The sequence below is a fragment of the Chinchilla lanigera genome, unplaced genomic scaffold (genome assembly GCF_000276665.1).
Source record: "Chinchilla lanigera isolate Chin_1 unplaced genomic scaffold, ChiLan1.0 scaffold00091, whole genome shotgun sequence".
NCBI lineage: Eukaryota > Metazoa > Chordata > Mammalia > Rodentia > Chinchillidae > Chinchilla > Chinchilla lanigera.
In genome coordinates this window covers 5,430,202-5,457,684 of record NW_004955492.1, presented here as the reverse complement: position 1 = coordinate 5,457,684, position 27,483 = coordinate 5,430,202, and the positions used below count along the sequence as shown (strand labels likewise).

General features: G+C 45.4%; 1 protein-coding gene across 2 annotated transcripts in view; it reads left to right on the top strand.

Moving 5' to 3' along the window:
* The window catches only part of Slc35f3 (solute carrier family 35, member F3), a 311,742-nt gene that overhangs the window by 203,502 nt on the left and 80,757 nt on the right, over positions 1 to 27,483 (top strand). The window contains exon 1 of one of the 2 annotated variants that reach the window (XM_005404960.2): positions 16,235 to 16,700. The exons of the other annotated variant lie outside the window; for it this stretch is intronic. Coding sequence (XP_005405017.1) covers positions 16,625 to 16,700 — 76 coding nt within the window. The 5' untranslated portion in view covers positions 16,235 to 16,624. Of the gene's footprint in view, positions 1 to 16,234; positions 16,701 to 27,483 lie in introns of those variants that run through there. 2 annotated transcript variants of the gene reach the window in all.

Below are 27,483 nucleotides of genomic sequence, written 5' to 3'. Positions count from 1 at the left end.
TATCTCAGGCTTTAGGAGTTATTTTTAGTAACAGCTTTATTGATATGTAAGCCACAAATCACACAATTCACCTATTTATATATACAATTTAATGTTTTCAATTGTATTCTCTGTTGGAAAACCATCAGCAAAATTATTTTTAGAACATTTTTATCAATCCCCCCGAAAACCATACTCATCAGAAGTGACTCCCAATTCTCCCTTTTCTTCATCCCTTGGCAAAATTAATCTACTTTCTTTCTGTATAAATTTGACTTACTGTTGGACACTTCATGTACACATCACGATCAGAGAGGTGGCCTTTATGTCTGGCTTCTTTCATGGAATGTGATGTTTCCAAGGCCCAGGCACATTGTGCCGTGTATCAGTATTTCAATTCTTTATGACTAATAGTCCATTGCAGTGATATAGCACATTTTATATATGCACCCATTAATTGGTAGACATTTGAGATGTTTTTTCTTTTGTCTTGATTCATGCTGCTAGGAACAGTCATATACAAGCCTTTGTGTGAACACATGCTTCCATTTCTCCTGTATGCATACCTAGGAGTAGAATTGTTGGGTACTGTAAGAACTCTGTTTTACCTTTCAGGGAACTAGACTGTTTTCCAAAGCGGCAGAACCATTGTATACTTGTACCAAGTGTATAGGTTTTAATTTAACTCTCTCCTCTCCAAGATTTGCTATCACCTGCCTTTCTGATTCTAACCATGGTAGTGTAGCAGAAAATGCACCCCTCCCCAGCCAGTATACTTCAGTTTGTTATTTGCCAAAGTAATAGTTCCTGTTGCAGTTCTGGTTGCTTCTGTCTCCTAGAAACAGCTGGTCACTGTGATGCATAGCTAGTCACTATGAGGCACACTGTATAAGCCAATCCCCAATTGACAAGCCATTCTGCCTCTGTACTTCCTGCTTGTTTATTCAATATAAGCCCTAGACCAACCAGAGATCAGGACCTGATATTCTGGGAATGATCCTGATCAGTGCCCATAGACGTAAAATCTGCCTCCAAATCCTAGGTGTCATTTCAGTGTTTCTACTTGCCATTGCAATAGTAGGTATTACGTGGTATCTTGTTGTGTTCTAAAAATTTATTTTTCTATCAATTGACTAATAATGATCATACATATTTATAGGGTACAGTGTGATGCTTTGATCACACTGTGTACTATGATCTATGTATACTTGTAGAAAGATTAAATCAAATTAGCTAACATATTAAAAACTTATTTTTGTGGCTAGAATATTAAAAATCTATTCTTCTAGCAGTTTTTAAACATACCATACATTGTTACTAACTGTGGTCACGGTGCTCCAAATAGCTAAGACAATCTTGAACAAAAAGAACAAAGTTAGAAGTATCATACCACTATAAAGCTATTAAAATTAAAACAACATGGTACTGGTATAAAAGCAGACACATTTACCAATGAAACAGAGTTGACAGTCCAGACATAAACCCAAGTATTTACAGTCAATTGATTTTCACCAGAGGTACCAAGAACATACAAGGGGGTGGGGAGGAGAGATAGTCTCTTCAGTAAATGATGTTGGTAAAATTGGGTATCCATATGCAAAAAGAAAGAAAGATAGAAAGGGAGAAAAGAAAGAAGGAAGGAAGGAAGGAAAGAAGGAAAGAAAGAAAGAAAGAAAGAAAGAAAGAAAGAAAGAAAGAAAGAAAGAAAGAAAGAAAGAAAGAAGAAAGAAGAAAAGTAAAGGAAGTAGATTCTTATCTAATACCATATACAAAACTAATTCAAAATGGGTTGAAAACTTAAATGTAAGACATGACCTGTGACACTACTAGAAGAAAACATAGGAGAAAAGGTCTGTAAGATTGTCCTGGGAAGTGGTTTCTTGGCTAGACCTGCAAATGAACAGGAGAGGGAAAAAAGCAAAAATAGACCAAAGAGATTATAGCAAACTGAAATCTTCTGCATAACAAAGGAAACAGTCACATAATAAAAAGACAACTCATGAAATCGGAGAAAATATTTACAAGCCACACATCTCTAAAAATATATAAAGAATGTGAAAAACTTGATAATAAGAAAACAACCTAATTTTTAGAACCAGCAAAGGACCTAAACAACATCACTGGTCATTCAAGAGATGCAAATTAAAACAACACTGAGATTCCATCTCACCCCAGAAAGAATGGCTATCACCAAGAAATCAACCAATAACAAATGCTGGAGCTGGTGTGGGGGAAAAGGAAACCTTTCCCACTGTTGGTGAGAGTGCAGACTGGTGCAACCATTGTGGAAATCAGTATGGAGATTCTTCAAAAAGCTAGGATTAGAGGTCCCACTGGAGCCAGCTATTCCTCTTCTGGGCATCTTCCCAAAAAATTAAAAACATAGTACCACAGTGATATATGTGCATCAATGTTTATAGCAGAACAATTTGTAATAGTGAAATACAGGAAACAACCTAAATGCCCATCAACTGAAGAATGGATAAAAAAGATGTGGTATTTTTATATAATGGAATACTACTCAGCCATAAAGAAGGATAAACTTGAGACTTTTATAGGTAAATAGATGCAATTTGAGACCATATGCATTAGTGAAGTAAATCAGACTCCATGTGTAAACATCATAGTGTCTCCCTGGTGTGAGACACTGAAAGAGTAAACAATGTCTAAAATGTACAATAAATATTGTGAAATGGGAAGAAATTGTTGAAAAAGAAAAAGGAACTAGGATGGAGGAATGGGGGAAGGAAGGAAGGGAAAAGAGAAAAAATACAAGTTGGCACTAATAATGACTGGAGAACTTTTTATGCCCATATCTTGTACTGTGAGGAGCTACATTAAAGATAATAAATAACATGCAATGTATTAACTCTTTCTATTCTCCTATCATCTTGTTATGAAATTTTGTTTTACCTTTTTCCTGTGAAATAAAAAAGGACCTGAACAGACATTTCTCAACGTAAAGCATGCAAATTACTGACTGATATATGAAAAATTGGAGCCAGGTATGGTGGTACATGCCTGTAATCCTAGCCTCTCTGGGTGCTGAGGCAGGAGACCCACACGTTTAAGCCCAATCTGGGCAACTTAGTAATTTAGCAAGACCCTATCTCATAATAAAGAAGAAAAGTGGGCTGTGGATATAGACCAGTGCAAAGGCCCTGAGTTCAATCCCCAGCACAAACAAAACCAACCAACCAACCAAACAAACAAAGAAACAAACATTTCTAACAAAACCTTTAATTATCAGAGAAATGCAAATTAAAACCACAGTGAGATACACCTCATACCTATTGGACTCGCTATGATAAAAAATGATTGAAACCAAGTGTTGGTGAGAATATAGAGAAAAGGTAACCCATGTGTATTGTTAGTGGAAATTGATATCAGAATACTTTGAAAAATATAGATTTCTCTAAGAATTTAAAAAATACAATTACCATATGCGTCAGCAAGTCTATGTTTAGGTGCATACCCAAAGGAACCAAAGTCAGTCTGTCATCAGGATGTTTGTACTCCGACGTTCATTGTCGGTTTGATTTGCAATCTCCCAATGGCTAATGAAGTTGTGCATCTATTCATGTGCGTATTGGCCATTGGTATACCTTCTCTGGAAAACAATCATTTCAAATTCTTTGTCCATTTTTTAACTGTGTTCTTTTGGTCTTTATTATTGAATTGTAAGTTTTCTCTTTATATTTTAGATACAAATTCCTTACCTGCTACACAAATTGCAAACATTTTTCCCACTCCATGGCTGCCTCTCCTCTTTCTTGATGGTGAGAAGCCTGAGGTGCTACTGTGCCTCAAACCTCCTTTTCTGAAAATGCCCTAATCCACTTGCTACCACCCCTCATGAGTCCTCATGAACCATGTCCCCTGATGAGTCTTCAGAAAACTTCCACTTGGTGCTAGGAAGCTCTCATGTTCTCTTTGTTTCTTAAGATTGTGTGTGTTTGTGTGTGTGTGTGTGTGTGTGTGTGTGTGTGTTTCCTAGAGGCCCGATTTCTTCTGACAACAGAGTCACTCTAAAGGTACTATGAATTTCTTGAGTCTGGTCCACATTTTAAGTCTGAGAAAGAATGGCCTCTTTCCCCTCAAGAAGAGTGTCTGAGTTGCAGGCAGGTTCTATTGATCTGAAATACTCCCAGCTTTGTGGCAGCTGCAGCTGCAAGACAGTCCTTGTCATTTAGGCTGGCTGTGCACTTCTGGAGGTATATTTAGGTTGCTTCTATTTAGCATTCCCAGAATAGCCATAGTTTTTTGTTTCTCAATCATCCTCTTAGTTTTGTTCCTTCCTGCCCCAAATTTAGGATGACATACTAGATGGTTTCCAAAATCCCTTCCACCTCCAAAATTCTATGCTTTTATCTAATGTCCGGGTCCCCTTGGCAGGAGCACAGTGTGATCTGCAGCTATACCCAGAGTCCACTGGCATACGGAGTGGTCTGTCTCCAAAATGGGAAGAGCCTGCAGCTGTGAGTTGCATCTAGCTCTTGCACTTAGTAGAATCTCAGTATGATTTAATCACTGCTACCACTTAAATTCAGAATGAGGTTTCTTATAAATTAATGTACGTTGGGATGAAGATAAACTTGTATTTTCCTGTACCATTTCTGAGTAGGGTTGTAGATAAATATTTTGTAATGAACATGACTCTTGACTGCTATAATGCGGACAAGTTAGTTTGTGTGTTTGGCAGCTTCAACCATCTCCAAGGATGGCTGAGGTGAATCTCCTCTGGTTCATTTGAAGCACATCATGCTTTGAGTGTCATGGGTGCCTTAAATTCTGAGGCTGGAGACGGAATTGAACAGAATTGTCCCCAGGCAGCTGGAGACAGATTTTCAAGCTACAACATCCTTCTTATCTCGGATGTTTTCTTAGCTTGCGACTGGTCCCACATTAGGATCCTATTGTCCCTAGAGCATTTGATGCCTGCTCACTCTAAATAAGAAATCAAGGGTAAAACAAAACTCAGTGAGCTTCTTCTGTGTGGCCTGTAACTTCAGCTCAGCACAGAGTTTCCAAGGACGGTCCCACCTCTGTGATCAGGAACATGAAACCCAAATGAGTGAGTGTCTGATAATTTTTTTGATGATGCTTTTGGTTTGAGGGGAGGTAGTTTTTCCCATCTTTGTAGTTTTACAAAAAGAATTGGTTTAAGGAAGGACGTAAGGTGCATGTGAATGGAGAGGGCATGTTTTCAATGGTGAAAAGGAAATAAAGTTGGGAGAGGACTGGGGAGATTGAACCATGTCCAGTTTGTTTATTTGGGTTCTAATATCAAACCAAGTAAATCCACTCAGAAGTATTTATATTAATAAACAACATATAGTTGTTGTACGAAAACCTATTCTTAAAAACTAGACCCAACAATTTCTAGCCAGTGACCTGACGCTTAGTCCTGTGCTCGGATGCTGACAGGAACAAATGCATGAGGGTCTTTCTGCCCTTCTCCCCACCGTGGTGCCAGGGCTCAGGCTCTTCTTGGCCTGGATGCCTCTGGATGTCATGTTCCCTGCTGTTTCAAGGGGCAGGGGTACCCAAGCACTTTCAGGACACAAGAAGACAGACTGTGCTCAGGTGTAAGGCAGATACTGGCACTATAGCCTTTCCATTCATGTGCACGCACAGGCAAATCCAAAACCACATGTCAGCCAGGCCCAGTGGTACGTGCCTGTAATACCAACAGTTTGTGAGGCTGAGGCAGGAAGACTGCAAGGGAGCCCTGCCCAGATCATTTAGTGACTGAGTGAGACTCTGTCTCAAAAAAAGAAATAAAAAAGCCTGGAAGTGTAACTCAGTGAAAAGATGCTGGATTTAATCCCTAGTACCAAAACACAAAATAAAACAAAACAAAACAATGACACAATTACCCCAAGTGTCAGCCAGAGTGAGGAGGTGAGGAAGAGAGTAGGGAAAGGCTGCAGTGCAATTGAGCAAAGACAGAAGCATCCTGGCCTCCTGCATAAGCACCTGATGGAGAACTGCACTTCGCAGGAAAGAGACCAGATGGAGGATGCCCCAGAGCCCCAGGTGGACTCAGCTTCACTACTACAGATCAAGCCAGCTCTGCTGCTAACACATCAGTCACTCTTCTGCTTCATCACCTGCATGTTCCAAAAATTCCACAACCAGAAAATTGTCAAAAGGATGAGACAACAAAATACCCAAAATAAGGAAAATAGGAATGTACATCGACAATTGGCATTAGAATAAATGCACTTCTTACAAGATGAGGATACAATAACTTTGAAAGCATGGCTTCAAAAGTTTTAGACAAGAAGAATAGAAATTGTCTGTTTTAAAAGAAAAAGTAGTGTTTGTCTTATACATCCTTGTTCATGAAGACTTCTGCTTTAGTTAGTTATTGCACCTGCTTAGAAAAGACACAATTTTAGAATCTATAATACTCGAAAGCACCCAAATAGGCCTAACTCATCCCCAGTGGCCTGAACTTCTGAAAGAAGACAACTTTCTTATTCAGTAAACTTTCAAGGCAGAAGTGAATGAATAAAAAGACAAAGGTAGTAGGTTCTCTATTGAGGTTTTTTGTTCAACTATATAAGATAAATTGATGCAGATAATATACCCATGCATACATTGGTGTGACGTGATTTGTACATGAAAGGAATATGTGACTGTGTTGGCTTGGGGCTTGTTGTGCAATGTGAAACAATATAATATAGGACACATTTTATATGATTATTTATAATAGTTACCCAAAGAATGACATACAAGAGAGTGAAGGAAATCTGTCCACACATCAAGACCAAGGAAACTGGCTGAGGGCCTGGATCCTGTGATAATGTCCTGCATGAGTTCAGCTTAAGCCCTAGAGCTCATAGCAGTGCCTCCCATGAGTCCACCTGGAGGCCCAGAGCCCATAACAATATCTCATGCAGGCCTGTTTCGTGGATCTGTGCTGCAAAGGCCCAAAGGTCGGTGGTGGAATCTAGGAAGTCTGTGCCACTGGATGAAGGATCTGTGCTAGCAGGCTGAGGGATCTGCACTGGAGCCAGGAAGCAATGCTCAAAAGAACCAGAGCTTCCCTGAAAGGTACCACAGCCATCCTTAGCAATGGTGAAGTCCTGAGCTCCTCTGATGATCAGGATGGCCGAGTTCCCATCAGGGAAGCCAACACAGTCTGCTTCTCCAGGAGACTGGCAGTGCACCATCCTCCCCTCGGAGCCAGGAAGCGATGCTCAAAGTGAGGACCGGAGCTCCCCCAAAGTGAACCAAAGCCATTCTCAGTGCCAACGAGGTCCTGAGCTCCTTGGAGGATGAAAACAACCAAGTTCGTCAGGAAAGCCAGTCTGACGAGCTCCTCCAAAACAACCAACAGCCTCTTACAGCTTTTACCAGCTTCCAACAGCCTCTCTCAACTCCCAACAGCCTCTTTTAGTCCCCAAAAGCCTTCTTCTTCTCCAGTTCTGCCTCTTATGCTGCTGGCAACAGTCCTCAGGTGGGCTTCCCACACCCAGCACCATGTTTATTCAGTTCACCTGTGGGTTATAAGTTGACCACCAGTTGTCAACCCACTATAGTGACATTTATAAAGATCATGTTGGGTATAAAGTGTATGCCTTTTTTTTTCCCTCCTGAGTATCTCCCCTGTCCTGGTGGATAATTTTTCTTATATTATATTCTTTTGTGTAACTATACCACACTTTATGTCTCATTTCCCTGTTGCCGAGCACTTAGTTTGTTTCTAGGAACAAAGCTTGGGTGAGCATCTTTGTAATATACCTAAATTTACATCAGATTTTAAAAATCCTAAAAATGGAAATAGTGGGTAATAGGCCTTGAACTGTTAATTTTTAAGAATTTCAATCTGTATCATCAATATTCAGAAAGGATACATCGGTCTTTGCTATCATTATCAGTACTTGATATTTCCAAGAGTAACTCATCTTAAAATGAAAACAGGAACTGATGAAAGTTCCATACCAGATTGGCACTTGATAAGTTTGAAAGGCTCGAACTGACCAGCACACTATTGTGTGATGAGCTGTAACAATGCAGGGCACTTGGGCTTTTCTCCTGGAGCGCCACTATCACCCAGCCCCAGTGCACTGCCTCCGTACAGCCTCGGGACATGGCAAGCCAGCCTTTGCCAAAGGCTCTAAAGATTGATTTTATTTGCTTGAAGGTAATTTAAGAATCCACAAGTCAAAAATAACCTGATACCGGCTGGAGAATTTTAAGAACCAGATGTATACATCCAGCACTGCATCCCCACCTTGGTAGTTCAGGGGAGTTCTTGGGGACTCCACGGATACCTTGTCTCACACTAACCTAACTACCCTCCTTGGTCAGGAGCAGAATGCCTCTCCAGACCCCTAACTGGCCCTTGCTTCTGTCTACCACCTCTTTTAGCTGCACAGGAAATAACAGTCCAGAAATTCCACGGGATTTTGCAAAGAAGTGAGGACTGTTGCTCAAACCGTGCTAAATTGTTGAATATCTCTCTCTCTCTCTCTCTCTCTCTCTCTCTCTCTCTCTCTCTCTCTCTCTCTTTCTCCTTCTCCTTCTCTCTCTCTCTCCTTCTCTTTCTCTCTCTCCCTTCCCCTCCTCTGTCTAGGGCACCTTTTTATGCATCTCACATAGCTTCTGTTGACTTACACTGTTGACTTAGGTCATTTGGAGTTGACTCCAAATGACCTAAGTCAACAGTGTAAGTCAACAGAAGCTATGTGAGAAACACAGCATCTTCAGTGCTCATAGGTGGAAGATCCGATTATTTTGACATAGTTTTAGTGCTTCATAATTTTTAGCCTGCAAAAAATTGTGCTCCCACACAGTGACTTCCCAGAGCCATGGAGAACTTGGACCAGCTGTGCTGAGGGGTTAAGTCTTAAATGTCATGCCAGCATCCTGAAGCGTTACTGGTCAGGGCCTGCCCCCACTGTCCCTGAGCAGAGCACAGCACTGGAAACAGGACAAGTATGTGAATAAAAGCCCAAGAACATGGGGACAGGGACCAGGATGGTGCTGGAGAATACCAGCACCAGCAGCAGGCTCCCAGGCCTCCACCAGGCTATGGCACTTCTCTGAAGCCCAAGGGGAGGAAAGACCTGGAACCCTGTCAAGGACTGAGAGCTTCCAATGAGAGAAGTATGGCCAAATTACAGGTGTAAGCAAGGCACTTATGGAGATGGGGAGAGGAGTGCATCCGGGTCCCAGAGGAGGAGCCCCAGGGGCCAGTGACCACTGACCAGCTACCAGGAGAGAAAGTCCTGTGAGGAAGAGGATTTAGCACCTGGGAAGGAAGGAGGGCTCCATGGCAGGCTAAGTAGCAGAAGACAGTTCCAAGAGGCTCTTCTGGGTCAGCATGACAATGGACCAGGGGCTGGGGATTGAGCAGTTAGCAGTAAGTGAGGGAAATGGAGACAGCGGCTGTGAAAGGGGAAGGGAAGTGCTGGGGAGGGTGCCTTGGCAATGAGAGGAGAGAATGGAATGGAGGGGTGCTGGTGAGGGTTCTGTGGGATGAGGAGGAGGGTGTGAGGAGGAGGTGGTGGCGAGGACCCCGTGGGATGAGGAGGGTGTAAAGAAGAGGAGGTGTTGGAGAGGATCTGTCTAGATGGGTGCACATTTATTATACAGAGAGGAGGACCTAGGACTGCAGAGAGGAAGGACAGTGCCAGAAGTACTGTTTTGGGCCTTCTCTGTGGTACTCCACGAGCCTCCATACCTCCTCTGTGTGAGGAACATGGCGCAGTGTCCTGGTCCTTGGCTGCTTTTGATGTTTTTGTGATGACTTGTAGGACAGCATGGGGTCAGCAGTAAGTGACCCCAGGAAAGACCTGGACCCGTTTCCCTAATCTGGGAGTCAGAGAGGGAGCTAGGTCCTCAGCTCGGGGTCATAGAATGCTGAGAATAGCTTATGTTGCTCACTCTGAGGGAGTTCTCACTGTGTGGAGCCCTTTTAAGGAATGACTGGACTTCCTCAGTTCCAGATGGGTGCTTTCAGTGTGGCCAGGAGCTGACTCTGATCACACCTGGCCCTGCAGACCTGCCCATCTGATGAGTTCTGCTTCCTTCTGCCTTGGTGGCTCTCCATCCGTTAATTGCTTCAACCATGACTATAGAGTGTCCTGGGCAAGGCTGACAGCCAACCCAGGCAGCCAATCCAAGTGCACAGATGACTCCAGGGCCAGGTGGAAAATGACTGCTGTCCTTAGAGAGCCCAAGGACTCTGAAGGTGTGCAGGCCCCGGAGATCAGGTCTTGTAAGACTCTGTGTCCAACTTGGAGCATCCAAGGTCCTTGAGAAAGGAGATATTGACTGCACATCCCCGTCACCTTGCACTTGGGAGCAAGGGGTGAACAGTAGCAAGACCCTGTCCTAGCCCAGACATCTGTCGCCTGTGCAGGCTGGTCCCGATCCCCTTGATTCACCCTTGGAAGCAAACAGCAGCTAAGTGTCAGGCTCCAGCGTAGCCAAGGATCCGATTTAGGTCAGTATTCTAGTTTCCACTGCACAGAGGAGAAAGAGCCGAAGACTCTGGGTAGCAGCCAGCTCCATTGGGTGAGTCATTGAGACACCAGAAGCAGCTATTTCTGAACTAAATAGCATCAGATCCCTCTCCTCACCTTGAGTCCAGTGTTTCCATCTCCAAAAACGCTTCTCCAAGATCAAGGCAGGGAGAAGCAGAGACACAATTTAGAGCAAGAGAGGGACAGCCAGCATGGTTTCCTTACTCCCACACAGTGCGGGCAGCAGAGGACAGGCTGAGGGGGAGGGAAGCAAACAATTCCAGAAAACCCTAGCATATTGCATATACACATTCTCTCCTTCCTTCCTTCCTTATATCCTTTCTGCTTTAAACACCTCCTCTAAAGGCCTCGTGCTGTGTTAGACACCAGAGGTGTGGTACATCAGAGGGGGCCCTCCCCTTCACAGGACCCCATGCGAGAGAATAAAATAATGACCCCATGTGTACTGGGTCTATTTGCCAAACACTATTTCAAGCACTGTACATATATTGATTCCCTTGATCTTCACACAGCACTGTATGACTGACACTTATTATCCCATTTTAAAAATAAGATGGTTGAGCATGGCTAGGTGAATTGGCCACAGTGATATCTTTCAAAGGCCCTGGGCCAGTGCTGTGCCAAATCACACTGGGGAAGAGGGGCTGTAGAAGCAGGCATTCCCATTGCCCTGAGTGAGCAGGGCATACCATTTCTCCAGGACCTCCTGTGTTAGTCCCTCTCCACTTCTTTTCTCTATACTGACCACCAGCTAGAACTCATGGAGGTCCTGACAAAGGGAGCCCCAGTGTCCCCAAAGGCCCACCTCCCAGCCTCTTACTCCGGCTGTGCCGTGATGCCAGGGCTCAGCTTCCATACACTTGGCTCAGCCCTCCAGAGGCCCACCAGCTGGTGTCAGCCCCCAAGCTCTATTAGAGACCCTCACTAGTAGTCACAGGGGAGGAATAGACACCCTCTCCCTTCTCTCTGCTTCCATCTTTGCTCACCATGACGTTTGCTGTGGGCAGATCCAGCTGTTATATCATCATTGTTGGGCACTGAGCACCTTTTGGAGGGGTCCAGGGTGGACCTGAAAACCTGTGCCTCAGCTGGTGTTATGCAACCTTGGTTTCCTTGAAGAAAGAAGAAGAAACCTAGTGGGTCTCTGATGAGTCTGAGTTTGTCCTTATGAGGCGCATCACTGCCTGGGGAAGAAGAGGGGACATCCGAGGGAGAAAGAAGGCCCCCAAGTGCTCAGTCTGATGGTTCTTTTACCTGGCATTTTGGAAGAGGTACCAGTTGTTCCTGCTGAGTGGAGGGGCTAAGCCCTGGGGCACAGCCATTCTCATCTATCACCCTTGGGCTACTTGGTCTACTGGAAATGCCAATGCTAGTCTATTATGGAAGCCTCTGCAGGCTGCATGCAAACTATCTGGTTCCTGACATCACTTGATATGATTATTTTAAGCACTGGTAACCACAAAAATAATTTGCTATTCTTGCTATTTAGTATGGGGAAGAACTATAAAACGGTGCTGACATTTCACAGTGAATTAATTGAAATGGTTGTTTTCTAATTCTTGAAAACCCTAACTGGATTTAAAATTTGTATTACTTATTTTGAACATTTTAAGTAAAAGTCTTCACATAACCTACCATGAATATAATTTTAACAATATTTTTCAAACCACATGGGTTATGATCCATGGGTGGAACATAATAAAAGTGAATAATCATAATCAGCTTTTTTTTCAGTGATAGAAGAGAATAGAATAGACATAATATGCTTGTGTGGTACAGGTAGTATTTCATTAGTTAAATCAGTTATATATGTGTTTGTGTATATATACTTACACACACTATATATACATGTATACATGCATGCACATTTGTGTGTAAGAGATGTGATATAAAATGTATTTGCCCAATTTCTAAAATCAAAGCATGATTTTTAAAAGGTAAAATTCACCTTTTAGTGAATTTGACAAATGTAAAACATATCTCTATGTCAAAAAAGTGAGACAACTACTTAAAGCAAGAGTCTGATAAACAGGGCCGGGGATACAGCTCAGTGGCACAAGCACCTGCCTGACAAGTGCAAGGTCCTGAGTTCGATTCCCGGTACCAAAAAAAAAAAAAAAAAAAAAGTCTGCTTAACTAACTGAAGGGTAGCATGCTTTTAAGATTATTCCAGACTCTGACAGTTGTCACATCCAGGAAGATAATTTCATACACACCACATGTTGAAGCCCACAGGACCAGAGAGATGCTAAATTTTCTTTTAGCAGTACCACCTTTTTACCAAACCACATTTAACTAAGAACCCAGCAGATAAAAGCATAGTTGCTTTGCCAAGTGCAAGAAGCAGAGTTGCAAACTGCTAGTATACTAAGTCACACCTTCTTGGGTCCTAGTAGAAGAAACCAAAGGCTGGCAGAGACTGAGCGGCCACTACAGTTTTGTCACCTTGTGTTGGCAGAACCTGAGCTCAAACCTAAGCTGCTGACTGTTGTTCAAAGCATGTGCCATGCCATCTTGCTCTTGACGGACCACAGCTGCCACTCAATCCCAGCAGAGTAGTGCAAGGGAGCTATGATACTTGTAGACTACCACATGGAGCAGAATGGACGAGCAGCTCCCATGGGTGGTAGACTGTGAGCTGGTCCAGAAAGACCTTAACAGGCTTTGGGATGACATGGGCATAAAGATAAGCCCTGATCTGAAAGCCTGGTGAACATCTGCCTGGGCCCTGCCCTAGCAGGTGGAGTGCAATTTAATTTGCTTCTCAGTGATAGGAGAAATTGACCACCTCTTTCTTTTCTAGGACTCTGCTTTTGCTTCCCTCCTGTTTGGTTGGCACATGGGGCTCAATAGGTAGTAGGGAGGAAAACCCATGCTGGTGGCACGTGAGTTCTGTGCCTAGGTGTGCTATCCTCTGTGTGTACACAGCAAGTCCATCAATATTCAGACAGTAACAGACCCACCACCCTGCATACGGCTACAAGGCCAGACTGCCATCAATTTTCCTGTCCACTCTTCAGCCAAATCAGAGAGCAAACAAGAGTGAGTGTAATGACTAAGAACAGGTGTCTGGCCATTGTCTTGTGCAGAGCTGAGTAAGTGCTGGGCTTTGATGAGCAAACTGCCATATATGCATTTGTAGATCACAAGAAAGGGCTATGTGACAGTGGGACCTGAATCATCATCCCAACTTGTTTAGACAAATGCCTGTAATGCTACATGTAAGACTGACAGGTCCTCAGTGATGGATATGCCTTAGGTGTCAGCTTGGATTAGGAGGAATGGGATCAGAGGACGAATGACCCATCCTCTGGGTTGGATACTGTTGACACAGTGCTGTTTCTATTGGTAATTCAACAATCTTTTAAGACTCTCCTCTCATCCTTAAAGAATTATTATTATATTTTTATAAAACATTTGAGATTTGAAGTTTTAAGAAGAGAGCTTGAGCAATCTTCTAGTTAGTCCTGAGAGTTAGGTCATAGTCTGACTTGGCTATGAAGTTTTAAAAGGTTAGATTCTCAAAAATACCAAAGTGTGCTCACTTATCAGTATACTACTGACCTCCTCGGTAATTTGAACTGAGTTTTTAAATAGGGATCCCTGCCTCATGCCACTCCCAAAGATGTGCTCCCTTAAGGAGTATCAGTACTCACAAAGCTGAGCAGGCAGAAAACTGATTTCACATGTCTGAGAAATTCTGTGGGGTTTGGAGGATTGGGTAGGATGAGTTTTTTTGGTTTTTTTTGTTTTTTTTTTTTTTTTTGAAACACAAGTTGAGAGAGAAACTCAAAGTTAAGAGAGGGCAAGATCAAAACAGCACATAGCATTTAATATTACTAAGGGGAGAGATTGAGATGACAATCAGAAGCAGATGTTAACAGATATGAGGAGATGATGACCTCCCAGGTACCAAAACTCCTAGAGTAAGTTACAGGGAAAAAAAGAATTTGGTAACAATTATTTAATGATTGAAGTTAGTGATAGGGGTATTTAACAGTATTTAATTGTTAACTATTTGACTTACACAGAACATTGCAATGAATAGAAAGTAGATATTTTTAAAGCAGGAAAATATTTATTGAGCATTTCTCTGTGTGACCTGCCCAGTACTGCAAGTGTGCAAAGGGACCCAGACGAGCCCAAGCTCTGGTCTTCCAGGAGTGCTCAGCTGCGGACGCACAAGGAACTGTATCAGAGTCATAGATTACCCATATGTATTTTTCATCTCATACTTAAAATAACGTAGTGGTGATGGGTGCAGGCTTAAATCTAAATGTCTGCTAGGCCACTTACTCCACGATCTAGGACATTTTACTTAACCTCTCTGAGCCTCAGCTTTACTATCTATAAAACAAGGGCACAATGACCTTATAGGACTTTTCTAAAGAGAAACTGAAATGATTTCTGTTAAACACTAACAGTAACTGATACCAAAAATAGGTATCATTATGATGTGGTATTTATCGTGTCTATAGTAAGTATTTATTGATGAACTTACAAACAACACATAGAAGTATGATTTTTCCAATACCCAGGACTTCTTTAATATCTAATGTGAAATTGTTTTCCTCTAAAGTTATTTCCAAAGAAGGAAATGGTTTCTTTGTAGCGTCTTCACTGGGGACCTTGGGACAAGTTCCCTATTGAAGGCCTGTAGTGGAGGCGACCACTAGAGGGCTCTGCAGGGACCGGGACACATCTCCCGGGCGTGGTGATGGGAAAGGAGCCCTGAGACGCCCTGCCTGTGAGACTCCATGCTTCTCTTCGTCAGCGCTGTTCAAGAGATCAAGTAATGACACGAGCCCTGCGCCTTTGCCAGCACCTGGGAGCATGCAGGTGTCACCAGCAATCGTTGCCGGCTGCCCCAGGGTAGCCCTGTTGTTCTAGGACTGCTGTCCACCTGTACCACTCCACGGAATCGCCCTTGCTGGGGATTAGAATGCTGCAGTACAGTGTAATATCAAATTTGAGACTCGTTCTGAAACTAAGGACTTAACCAACAATAACAACAAAACCTTTCATCTTGTATCTGAACTGATTCTTCAGATTCCCTGTAGAAGCTGGGACCAGAACCGTTTGGGACATATGAGTGTAATTCCATATGTTGGAAGCCTTGGAGTTCTGGGGTGCAGAAGCCCTCTGAATCTTGCTTCCTGGGTGAATGGCAGGCCCCTTCTGATGACACACTGTTCAGGTTTAACACTAAGCCATAAACTCCTCTCTGGACTGTGTGGTCACTCAGGGATCTTCTGACCAGTGATGCAATAGGCAAATCATAGCTTTGTGACAAGCACAATGGCCAGTAGCTTACACAGGGGCGAATGGCATCTGAAAAGCATGCCTGCAGCAGGAACCTGGGAACTGGGACCTGGGACTTGAGTCCTGAGAACCAGGACCTGGGACTTGAGTCCTGAGAACCGGGACCTGGGACCTGGGACCTGGGACCTTGGACCTGGGACCTGGGTAGAAGAGGAGCTTTCTCTCCTCCCAGGAGTTTTGCCTCTGTGGACTGACTTTTTCTTCCCCAAACAGATCAGTCTGTCCCCAGGCTCAGACGAAATAATGCTCCAGTGTACTCAAGAAGTCAATTCAAGCTGCTTTTATCTGACTTTCCTAGTAAAACTCAGGACAGCGCAGGGCGGAGTCACCTCTCCCTCCAAAGTCAAACACCACCCTTGCTACACTTCTGCGACACAGAGGCTGGAGCGCTCAAGGTCTCCCTCAAAGGCGCCGGTCCCTTTATTGGGCCAGTGGAGAGGTGTCGCCCGAGGGTGCAAGTGGACCGGGCGGGAAGCCAGGGAGGGCCCTGGCGGGAGGGCCCGGCTGCTCAGGGCGGGGGCGGAGCAGGTGAGCGGCCCGGTGGGCGTGGGGAGTGTACTCGTACGTGACGTTGGAGTTCGCTGCAAGCCCGGAGTCGGAGGCTGTGCGCGCGTGTGTGGCGCGCCGCGAGGCCGGCCAGGGACGATGTGCGTGGCGGGGCGGTAGCCGCAGTGAGCGCGGCGATAAACAGGAGCGGGCGGGAGCCGGGGACCGGGCCGGGGGGCGAGGAGGAGGCCGCGTGGCCGCGGGCCCGAGGCAAGCCGCCCGGCCCCAGGATGTAGCGAGAGGCGGCGGCACGCTCCGGAGGTGGCCGGCTCACCATGAAGAAGCACTCGGCCAGGGTGGCCCCGCTCAGCGCCTGCAACAGTCCGGTCCTGACCCTCACCAAAGTGGAAGGTAATGGGGCGGCGCCGGGCGTGGGCCGCAGTGCAGAGGGACCCGGCCGCAGCCGCAGCCTCCGCGCCTGTCCCGAGACCCGCGCCTGCCCGCGGTCCGGACCGGACTGCACGCTCCAGTGCCACCTCGCTGTCGCGCACAGCGGGTGGCCCGGGCTGGGCGCATCCTCCCACACCAGGCAGACCGGAGATGTTGCCCCCGGGCTCGTAGGGACTGCCGGGGGCTAGTGGACGCTGGGCACGTTTCCCAGCTCTGAAGCCATTCCTGGCCACCCGCGAAAGGACGTCGGGGCTGGCAAGCGTGGGAAAATCCCTGTTCCAGCCTGTAAACAGGTTCTTCTCAGGCCTTAGGGGAAGTGAGAGGGGATGTGAGCGGCCCCCTCCTCATAGCCCCTTCAGCCTGGAATTCCCTCACCACGGGTTATGTGACCGGGAGAAGGGGCCCGGGAAGGAGTCTTTGCCTTACTCAGATCCAGCTGCCATTCCCTGGCCTAGAAGGGGACCTTGCTTTCCAGTGGAAAAGGACTCATCTCAGTCCTTAACTCCTCCTCCAGGGCAGCTGTACCAGGACTTTACCTGCTCCGCTCTGTGAAGCTCACCAGGCTGGCCGGAAGAAGCCTGAGGAGGGCCTGCCAGCCGAGGAGGAGGGCAGCCCCCTGTGTGGGCCGGGAGCCCACAGAGCTGAGCTAAGGGAGCCCCGTAGCACAAGCAGTCAGGGAAGCTGACCTCTGCTGTTCCCTGCAGTGGGGCCTCTAGGTGCATGGGGACCTTGCGCTCCACTTGTGAGCTCTTGTGTTTTGCAGTAAGTCTGAGGACCAGTGGGACCAAAACAGGCTGGCAAGGCGGCTGGGTGCTCTAAGCATGGCAATCCACAGAAGTGTGCTGGTGGCCATCCTGGGGGCTGCAGATGAAATCTGAGACCCAGAAAGGTGGGCAAACTGATTAGAGACCTACAGCTAGCAGGTGGTGAAGCAGGAGAGGCCCTAAAGTGTCTGACCCAAACCCCATGCTTTTTTCAGAGCACTGGTTTGCAAGTATGTACCTATTTCTTATCATTTTTTCTAAGAGGCTTTTTTGGTTGTTTATTTTTTGCTGTGGCTTCTCCTCCTCTCACTACCCTAGTCTCAGAAAAGACCCTTTGCCAGTCATTGACACCAGAATCAGTGAAAACCCCATCTTTCCTGGGGAGCATGTGATTCCAAGCCTCCTCCCACCCTGGCCCAGATGCTGTGTGAGCAGGGAAGGGGGAGTTTGAGTGTTTGTCCCTCCTAGGGACGCAGAGAATGTATGCCCACTCTCGGGGTCCTCCTGGGAATCACCACCTCCGTGTTGTTGCCAGACAGGTTGGCCCTCCTGTCCAGCAGTAGGGTGTCCCCGTAGGCACCACAGCCCACCTTGGGCAGGACAGGTCTGAGCTCAAGCGGGGAGTGCTGCACCTGGGCGGTGAGGCCACCTGGGTTGGCCACTGTGGCCGAGCAGTGCTGTGGGGCCAGTGAGTGGCACCAGGCACAGGCAGTCTATACAACTAAGCCTGGAGTTGCCTTCAAGGAATGAAAATGAGGACCCCCTCCCCCTCCTTAGTGTGCTTCCAGGTGAACTTGGGTGTCCCTCCCACACTGACATCTGCCACTGCCTTACTGTGGGCTTGCTTTATTTAACCAGCATTTCTACATTCATTTCTGTGGGTCTTAGACAAGTGGGTCGGACTAAGAATTGGACAGATGGAGGATCAGCACTGTACTCTGCCCCTTAAACAGTTTGACTTCGTGAACACTGAACTTGAGTTGCCTCAGAAGTAAAGGAGAAGTAATAATAGACCTCTGCAGACTTGGGAAGGAGATGAAGAGAGTGAGGCTGTCTAACTCATACCTGGCACAGACTTCGTGCTTAATAGCTACTGGCCAATCCCCCAGTCACAGGTTGACTTCAGCAAACCTTGAGGCTGACACAGAGCCCATCATGGGACCTTGTCTTGAAACACCTGCAGAGTAGCAGCAGTAGGGGAAAGCACAGGTCCCTTTGTGTATGGGTCAGCTATAAGCAGAACAGCCAGAGTCTTCAGGTCAGGGCCTGGGAAGACCTGCTCCTGGTATACCTGAGCTCTCAGAGCTCTGTCTCTCTGCTTGGCTATTTCCCTTGATATTTGTGTGCAGTTTGATTCTTAGACTGTTTTTCTAAAATGGTTTGCATCTTGTGTGCTTGCTTTGGGAGTATTGAATCCTTTGGTTTTTGCCTTAGGTACACAGGGCAAGGTGGTCCCCATAGTGTGGCTATTTGTGTATGAATGGCACCCACGGTTCAGGGATGGAATAGAGCCATCAAGGAACATTTATTAGCTTGCAGATTGTGTCATCTAAGGAGAGCCAAGAAGGCATCACGTGTGGTACATATAAAACCAAAATAGAAAATGCATTGCTTGGTTAAACTCAAACACAGGAAGATGGACAAGATGACTTCATTTACTCTGAACAAATACTTCATCCATCTGTACTGTGTGTCCTGTGACAGTTTAGCAAGGCCCTAGAAGTACAGCGGTGAACAGTGTTAGCTTTGGTCTCTTAGGGAAATTTCATTCTAGTACAAAAGAGATGTACAGATAGATAAATTATCAAATAAAAGGTAGAAAGTTCTGGTACAGAGCTAAGAACAGAGTGTCACAGGGAAACTGAAAATTGAGCAATCTAAGGAGGTGTTCCTGAGGAGGAGGCCTTCTAAGGAGGAAGCCTGCTGAGGAGGAAGCCTTTCAAGAGGAGGCCTTTCTGAAAAGCAGACCTATCTGAGAAGATTTTCTGAGGAAAAAAAGTCTTCTAAGGGGCAGGAGTCTTTGAGAGGAGCCCTTTTGGAGAGGATTCACTTTCTGAGAGGAGGTCTTTCTAAGGGGAGAGGCCCTTCTGAGGAGCAGGCCTTTCTGAGCTAAGTTCTTCCTGAGGAGGAGGTATCACCACTGAGGCTAGGGGGATGTGAGAAAGCATGTCAGGCATGGACAGGATGAGAAGCTATTTCAGGGAGAGGGAACAGCATATGCACAGACTTGACTAGGGTGCATGAGGACAGCGGGGCTGGTCCTTGGGTAGAGGCTGAAGCCTAAAAAGTGGCTTGTGGCCAGCTTGAGGCTTTTATTATATCTAACAATATATCTTGTTTTCATGTTCTTTTCATGGCTTCTCTATCAGAAGCAAACACTGAATATTGATCAGTAGCACATCTCTAGTACAGTATCATTTACTAAGATCTTCTGTAGTCACAATCAGCTAATTCACGTTCAGTAAAATTACATTCAGTGGGAATAGTTGAAAACAGCATGAGTGTCCACAAGAAGCCATCATAAGTGGTGTAGAAAGAGTAAAAGCTTTGGAGTTATGTGGATGGGGTTTAGTGCCCTTTCACTTTGGCAGAGTAATTTTGGCTAATGACTAAAGCTCTCGGGGAGTCATTTCCCTTATATGAAAGTGGGAGTGATAACATGTTCCCCATAATAAGGGAGCCAGTTTCCATGTGGAGACCCACCCCTGCTGACCCAATCTCAAAATTCTTGAGAAGCATACTAACAAACATTCCCTGTGTTCAGAAGTATGTCTTTCTTTGGCTGGTCCAAAGTCTGAAGCATCAGTAATGAAAGTTGCTTAGAATTGATCAAGTTATATTACTAATATGTGCAAGAGAATAAGCTAGGTGTTTTAGGGGATGCCAAGAGAAGTAAAACAACCCCTGACCCAAAAGAGCGTCCAAACAAAGGGAAATGTCAAAAATGAATTAAAGATCAGAAATCCAAATAAAGAGCACCTATGAAAATACCATTTTTTTCATTGCATGGAAAGAGTGTAAAATAAATGGGGCAGACTCGTTTGTGGGGGGCTCAAATGATCCTGTTATACTCTTGCCATCATTACCTTCTTCTTTGCCAAAGTGACAATCTAACAGGATACCTTTCCCTGCAAAAGGCCAGATGTGGCCATAGGATCCTTTTCGGAATCCTTTTCATCACCAAGTATAAGACAGTGACTCTACATGCATTGGCACTGCTTTCTTAGACCACAGTTGGGGTGGCATAGTGGAGGATGTCGTCTTTGCAGTTGGCAGTCATATATGGGAAGTGGGAAGTAAGACTATGGTATCCTTAGCAGAAGGAGCCGTACAGAAGAAAGAGAAGAGCTGGGAAGGGGTGGCACACAGTGGACACCTAGAAGTGGCTGCTGGGGCCAGACCTTATGTTGACTGAGGATGCAGTAGAGGGGAGAGGATGATGAACATATACCACAGGCAGACTCTGAGGATCCCAGAGCCAAAGAGACTGGGTTGAAACAGGTAGGGAATGGGGCCAAAAGAGATGAAAAACCACTTGATTCTGGGAAAATAAGACAGTTGTGTGTAGCAGCAGTGTTCAGACCAGAGCATGAAGCCTCTTTCACTGGCTTCAATGAGAACATCTTAGTATAGGATTTAGGGTAGAATAAAAACTACCAAAGTCTATCATGTGTGATAAGAGTCAGATCCAAGACTCTTATTTATCAGGGTGTGTGCACTTGTGCATAAATGTGTGTGTCACACTGGAGATACAGTGAGAAGACACATTTGAGAATTCCTGGTGGAGAGAGTCTGACAAGATGAGGAGTCATGCCAGGAAGCAACCACAAAGTCTGAACTTGGGCTAATGGTCCTAACTGCAGCATGAGGCTTGCTTCCTGCTTGCCATGAGCACTCGACCTTGGACTGCCCTGTTGGGTGCTCACAGCATCCCTACGCAGCAGGGCCTAGCATGGTTCCCACTGTGCAGGTGAGAACTGTCGGTGCAGTGAGGTGCGTGACTCTGAGAAATCCACTTTGTGGTTCATCTATGTTCTAACCACTGCACACCCTGCAGTGAGACAAGAACAGGAGAGAAGACAGAGCCACAGACTGTGGCAACAGTGTAGAGTAGAAGACTGGGAAAAGAGTAGGTGCCTGAACACCTAAGGGAATGGAAACCGCATTAGCAGTAATAGCAGAGAAGGGAGGGAAATCCCATCTGTGAGGAGGATATAGAGCAAATTCAGACGTGACAAGTTTGAGGTCTTAGTGTACAGCAGGCAAGGAGAGGGGAGAGAGAAGTGGCAAGGCCTGAGGGACAAGTCAAGGGGATGAGAATGAACTGTTAAGTGCAGAGTGTGGCCACACATTACAGGTGGAAGAAGAGAAGTCTGAACAGCTAGATTATCTATGACAAGATAATATGGTAGCATGGAAACTGTGGGAAGGAAATCAAGGGAGAGTGTATCTGGCACTTTCCCAATCCTGGGACAAAATAACCAGCACAGGCAAATTAAATGAGGAGAGGTTTATTTTGGCTCACAGTTTTCAGTGGGTGCAGTCCATGGTTGGCAGGCTGAAAGGATAAAGTGGAAGACCATAGCACAAGAAAGTTGTTTACCCTGTGGTAGCCAGGAAGGAAAGAGGAGAAGGGAGGAAGCAAGGACAAGAATACAACCATCCTGGGCACATGTCCAGTGATCCACCTCCAGCTAGGCCCCATCTTCTAACAGCACAGTCAGCTACCAAACTTATCAGTGGATGAATCCAGTAGGGAGTATAGCACCCCCAGAATCCAGTCACCTTCCAGACACATGAGACTTTTGGAGGAAGTTTTAGATATAAACCATAATGGAGAACGATGTGTGAAATGCTGCCAAGAAAGTGTGATTTTGCAGAAATAATTTTAAATAGTTGTTGGTCTGGGATCCAGATTGTAAGGGGTGAGTAGTCTAATGAGGACAGAAGCAAACGCAGGACTTTTTCAGGGACCTGGTTGTAAGTGATGCAAGGGAAGTTACGCTATCTTAAGAGGTAGGGTGATCTTTTGCATGATTCAAGCATTTTTGAAATCTGATGGAAGGAAGCTTATTCCAGAACAGGTCTCAGGTAGTCCCGAGAGAAAGGTGATTGATGTAGCAATGACCTGGAGGAGGAGAGAGGCATGGGAGGAAGGTTCAGGATGAGAAGAAGGGGGTGGTTAGCCCTGGAAAGGAGCAGGAAAGGATGATGGGCAGACACAGAGGGATGTGGAGATGTGGAGGAGGGAAATCAGCAGAGGGACCTGTGCCGGAGACTTTGATCTTTGTAACGTAGGACGCAGAACCATCTACTGAAAATGATGGATGAGGTTGAAGGCTTGAAGAGGTGGGAAAGGGTTCAGAATAGCTCTATTAGGAGAGCCAAGATGAGATTTAATTCTTAAAAGCCTTTTTGGCAAGTGATACATTTCCACTGGTTAAGGTATCTTGTAGCTCAGGAAAGGGGTCTGGATGGAAGAATGCTGGTTGAGATGTTGGACACCAGGCTTCATTTCCTGCTCCTCACTAGCTAATTAATATATCAGACATGTTACTCACCCCTGGGAGCCTGGCCTTCTTTTTCTATGAAGAAAGAAGATTAGAATAGATCTTCCCGGGGCTGTTTCAGTAGGAACATTCTATGCGTCTATTAAGTAGCTTTTTCATTAGCGGAGATTTGTTTATCTCATTAAAGCCCTCACTAGCCTAGTCAGAGGGCAGCTCTCTGAAGGACTGAGAGGAGGGACAGCAGTGGAATCTAGCATGCACAAGTTTACCTGTATGTGTGAATGCGTGTGTGCATGCAGATGGGCACACTTGCAGGGGGTGATTTTGATAACTGAGCAGGAAGTGGAAAGACCAGCCAGGTGAACACAAGTTGTTCCACAAATCTTCAGTAGCAGGAAGCTGCTGGGCATGATGGAACCCCAAACAATGCGGGGGCACAGAAAAGCACAAAGGCCTTGGGAGAATCTGTACAACTTCAGTGCTTTGCCTGGGGCATGTTAAAACCTCGGTGTCCAGAGCTGCCCTCAGCCATCTCACTGCCTCTGGGACAGAATGTTTACCTGTGAGCAGGGGATTAAGCCTAGGAGGTCATGTTTAACATCTTAAGACCAAACCCATGTTGGTTCTTGACTGAGCAAGTTCAGTCCTGCCTTACTGATGCATAGGACTTTGCTGAAAACTGACAGTATATTTTAGAAAACAGTGTTGTTTTCTTAAGAGAAATTGTGAAATGGCCCATGCCATTAGCTATGGTTTTTCTGTAATTCTCCTGCTCATTTTTATCTGTTACTCCATCTAACAAAAATTAGAGGACCAGAGGTGTCACCACTTCCCAGTAGCTTCCCAGTACCACCATGATGAGTCTGCTGGGCCAGACCCTCCACAGGAAAAGACCCCCATATCCCTTTCTTGCTGGGCTCACAGGCCACAGGGAGCAGGCTTTCTCCTGGAGTTGTGCTCATGTGTTATGTCGTCTGCCCTCTGGTTCTGTTTTGGAGTGTTGCTGCTGTTGTTGTTGGAGTTCGTTTTTGGATAGGTTTTTTTTTCTGAGATGAGTCTTGCTATGTTGTCCATGGTGGTCTCAGGCTCCTGGGCTCAAGTGATCCTCCTGCCTCAGCTGGGACTAGAGTCTTACACCATCCTGCCTAGCTTTATCTGCCCTCTTGTAAGCCTGGCTGCTATGTGAGTTCCAACCGCCTGAACTCCAATCCACATAAAAGTAGAAGGAGCCAGAGATGCTAACTGCCTGACAGGAAAAACATCAGAAAAGAGGAGTGTGTGCATTTGACTCTGTTTGTGTATGGGTTGTTACCAGCACCAAAATATCACCAAGTCTGCAACTGGTGAACACCTGCTGTATGTACCCCACAATGTGCCCAGGGCATGAACTTAGTGAAGTCGCCAGAGGCTGCACAGGCCATGACAGGCCCGGAATGTGGATTAAGACTGATCCCCTCAAGCACATGGGTTTCAGGACAAGCACAGAAGCATGCTGTCCTGCCCCTCTGAGAGCAGACACCACCTCTTCCCCAAGGGACAAGAAGCTTTACTTCGAGCCTCTCCACAACAATAGGTTAACGGAAGTTGGAATTCACCATGGGCTAATTCCAAGATTGCCTTAAATCTACTGCATGAAGTGATGTCACTGGGACATATGGAAGTTACTGGAGGACCTCTAAGGAAACAAGGGTGAGGTAGATATGTCAGTGCAGCGTCTGCTGTTGGGAGAGCGATGACGGTAGGAACGTGGGTTGGGTGGAGCCCAAATCTTCCCAGCTCTCAAAGGACTTCTGATAGCATTTCCAGAGGGTCCTGGAGAAGCCATCCACCAGCCATCCGGTCCTCCGAAAAGCATCCTACATGCACTCTCACAACTCTTGATTCTAGCCAAGGAAATAAATTTCCAGGGCAAAGTACTAATCTGAGTTTTTAAAATAGCTTTGTAGTAGCCCTGTTTTCTCCTAGGTATACGGGCGCCTCCAGGAATCACCTCTCAATAAGGCTCAAGAAACTCCCAAGGGATAGCATCTAATATTTCTGACCCAATGCCATTATCCCTTCTAATAGATTATCAAAATGAATTATGCACCATCTGTAGCATGTCACCCACATCCTGCATAGTGACGGCTCTCAGTCTGCTCCTCACACCTTCACAGGCACAGCACCCACTCTGCTGCATCAGCCCAGAAGTACTTACAGTTGCACAGCTTCTTAAAAATTGTTTTCTCTCAGTTCTGAAGGCTGGAAGTCCAAGATTACAGCGCTTGCAATTTCTGTTTCTGATGAGGGTTCCCTTCTGGCTTATACAAGGATGCCTTCTCCCTGTGTCCTCACCTGCCCTCTTTCTGAATGTGTGCATGGAGGGAGAGACAGAATGGGTTCTCTGATGTGTCTTCTTATAAGAACCCTAGTCCTATCAGATTAGAGCCTCACCTTTATCGCTTCACTGAACTTTATTTGCTTCTATAGAGGCCTCATCTCCAAATACAACCACAATGGGCTTCAACATATGAATGTGAGAGGAGTACAGTAATTCATTCCAAAACACCCTCATTCCAGGAGAACAAATTTTAAACAAGAGTTCCACCTATATTCAGACTCTTCAAACTTAAATGAGGCCTGTTTCCTGCAAACCTAAAGCCCCTCTCAGTGATGGCAGTTCAGACAGAGGTGGTCAGTACTATGGCCCTTACCAACTTTCAAAGGGAAGAGGGACCAAGGTCTCCATTCTCATAGATACTTTGAGTCAGACTCAGGTTGGAACTATATCTCAGCCACTCACTGACCTATGGCCATAAGACTCCCAGGGCCATCCTCTGTGGAAAGAGGAATAACCATACTGGCCATCATGATGGGGAAGAAACGCTATGGGCACTCCTCAGCAGAGTGATGTATAGAAATGTTTGCAAATATAATTTATGTTCCCAAAATGCATTTTGGGTTTGGTTTCTCTCTTATACTCATTAAATATTTGCTCAGTGAATTTATATGTCATTGTGACTTTTTTTTTTTTAAAGCAGCGATATGGAGAAAATAGAAAACTGTGACTTATAGAAGAGGGTGTGTGTCTTAGTTACTTTTCTCATTGCTGAGACAAAATACCTGACACTTAAGTTAAAGAGAAAAAGTTTATTTAGTTCACAGTTTGTAGAAGTTTCAGTCCTGGGTGTTAACCATCTCATGTCCTTTTACTTCCTTGTAACCTCTTCTCCTGCTTTGCCCAGTCAGCATCAATCTTCAGTTGTTCCCCTGGGACCAGTGCTAATTAGGAGCATGACCAGGGATTGTGCCATGTATGAATAGTGGGAATATTTTTTGACCAAAATACCATCTATATGGATGGCCTGGTAAGGGTAGGTGGGCACAGTGGGTCAGGATATGTGAAATGAGAATTGCTTTGAGGGCTGGGGATATAGCTCAGTGGCACAAGTGCCTGCCCTGCAAGCACAAGGTCCTGAGTTCAGTTCCAGATACCAAAAAAAAAAATAAATAAAAGAATTGCTTTGGGACTGTCAGGACATGTGAGCCTGATACACATGACACCATGTTTTGATTTGTGTTTAGATGTATCTCCAAAGCCTCATGCAGTCATAAGTGAGGCTTTTTCAGAGGTCACTGGATGTAGTGTGTGATGTTGGAAGTTATTCAGGGTGCAATGCTAAAATCAAGGGCACTAGGATTAAGGGTGTGAATGCTATCTGCCCTAAGTAACCTGAATAAGATATAAGCTATAGAAAGAGCTTTCGTTGTCCCTTGTTGCTTTGCTACCTTCTTCCCACTGTAAACTATTTTTCCTCTGCAATGCCTGTCTTCCATGCCTCCTTGCCTTGGAGCCAGCCAATTATAGACTAAAACCTCTGTAAACTATGAGCTAAGTAAACCTTTTCTCCTTTAACTTTATTTATTGGGTATTTTGTCTCAGCAACAAGAAAAGTAACTAAGACATAATTTGGTACCAGAGAAGTAAGGTTGTGCTGTGACCATTCCTGACCATATGGTTCAGGAACTTTTGGGAATGGCTTGTGGGAAGAGTTTGGAAAGGTTCTGAGATCCCAGCTGAAAAAGTAGAGCTGGAGCACCTTAGGTGGTACTTGATGAGAGATTCTGGTCAGAGCTCAGAAGACCAGAAGGCTGATAGAAATGCTGCCAGTAAAGACCAGGTTTGGGAGGGTTCTGCTGAGAAGAAAGGCTGCATTGGCTTTTGGACTGCAGACGAGTATGTTATACCTTGGCAGAAAGTTTGTCTGCATTTTGTGTGTGCCCCAAGACTTTGCCTGAGACTAAAATTAAGGGTGATGGACTAGTTAATCTTGCAAAAGAAATTTGAAAGCAGTCTAATGTTGAGGCAATGGCCTGGGTACAGTTTGGACATCACAAACTGCAAGGAGGGAACAGAGTTGGCCCAAGAGAGAAGCCATGGGAGTGTCAATCACTAGCAGTGCTGTAGGAGTGGAGCCATCCAAGCCCTTT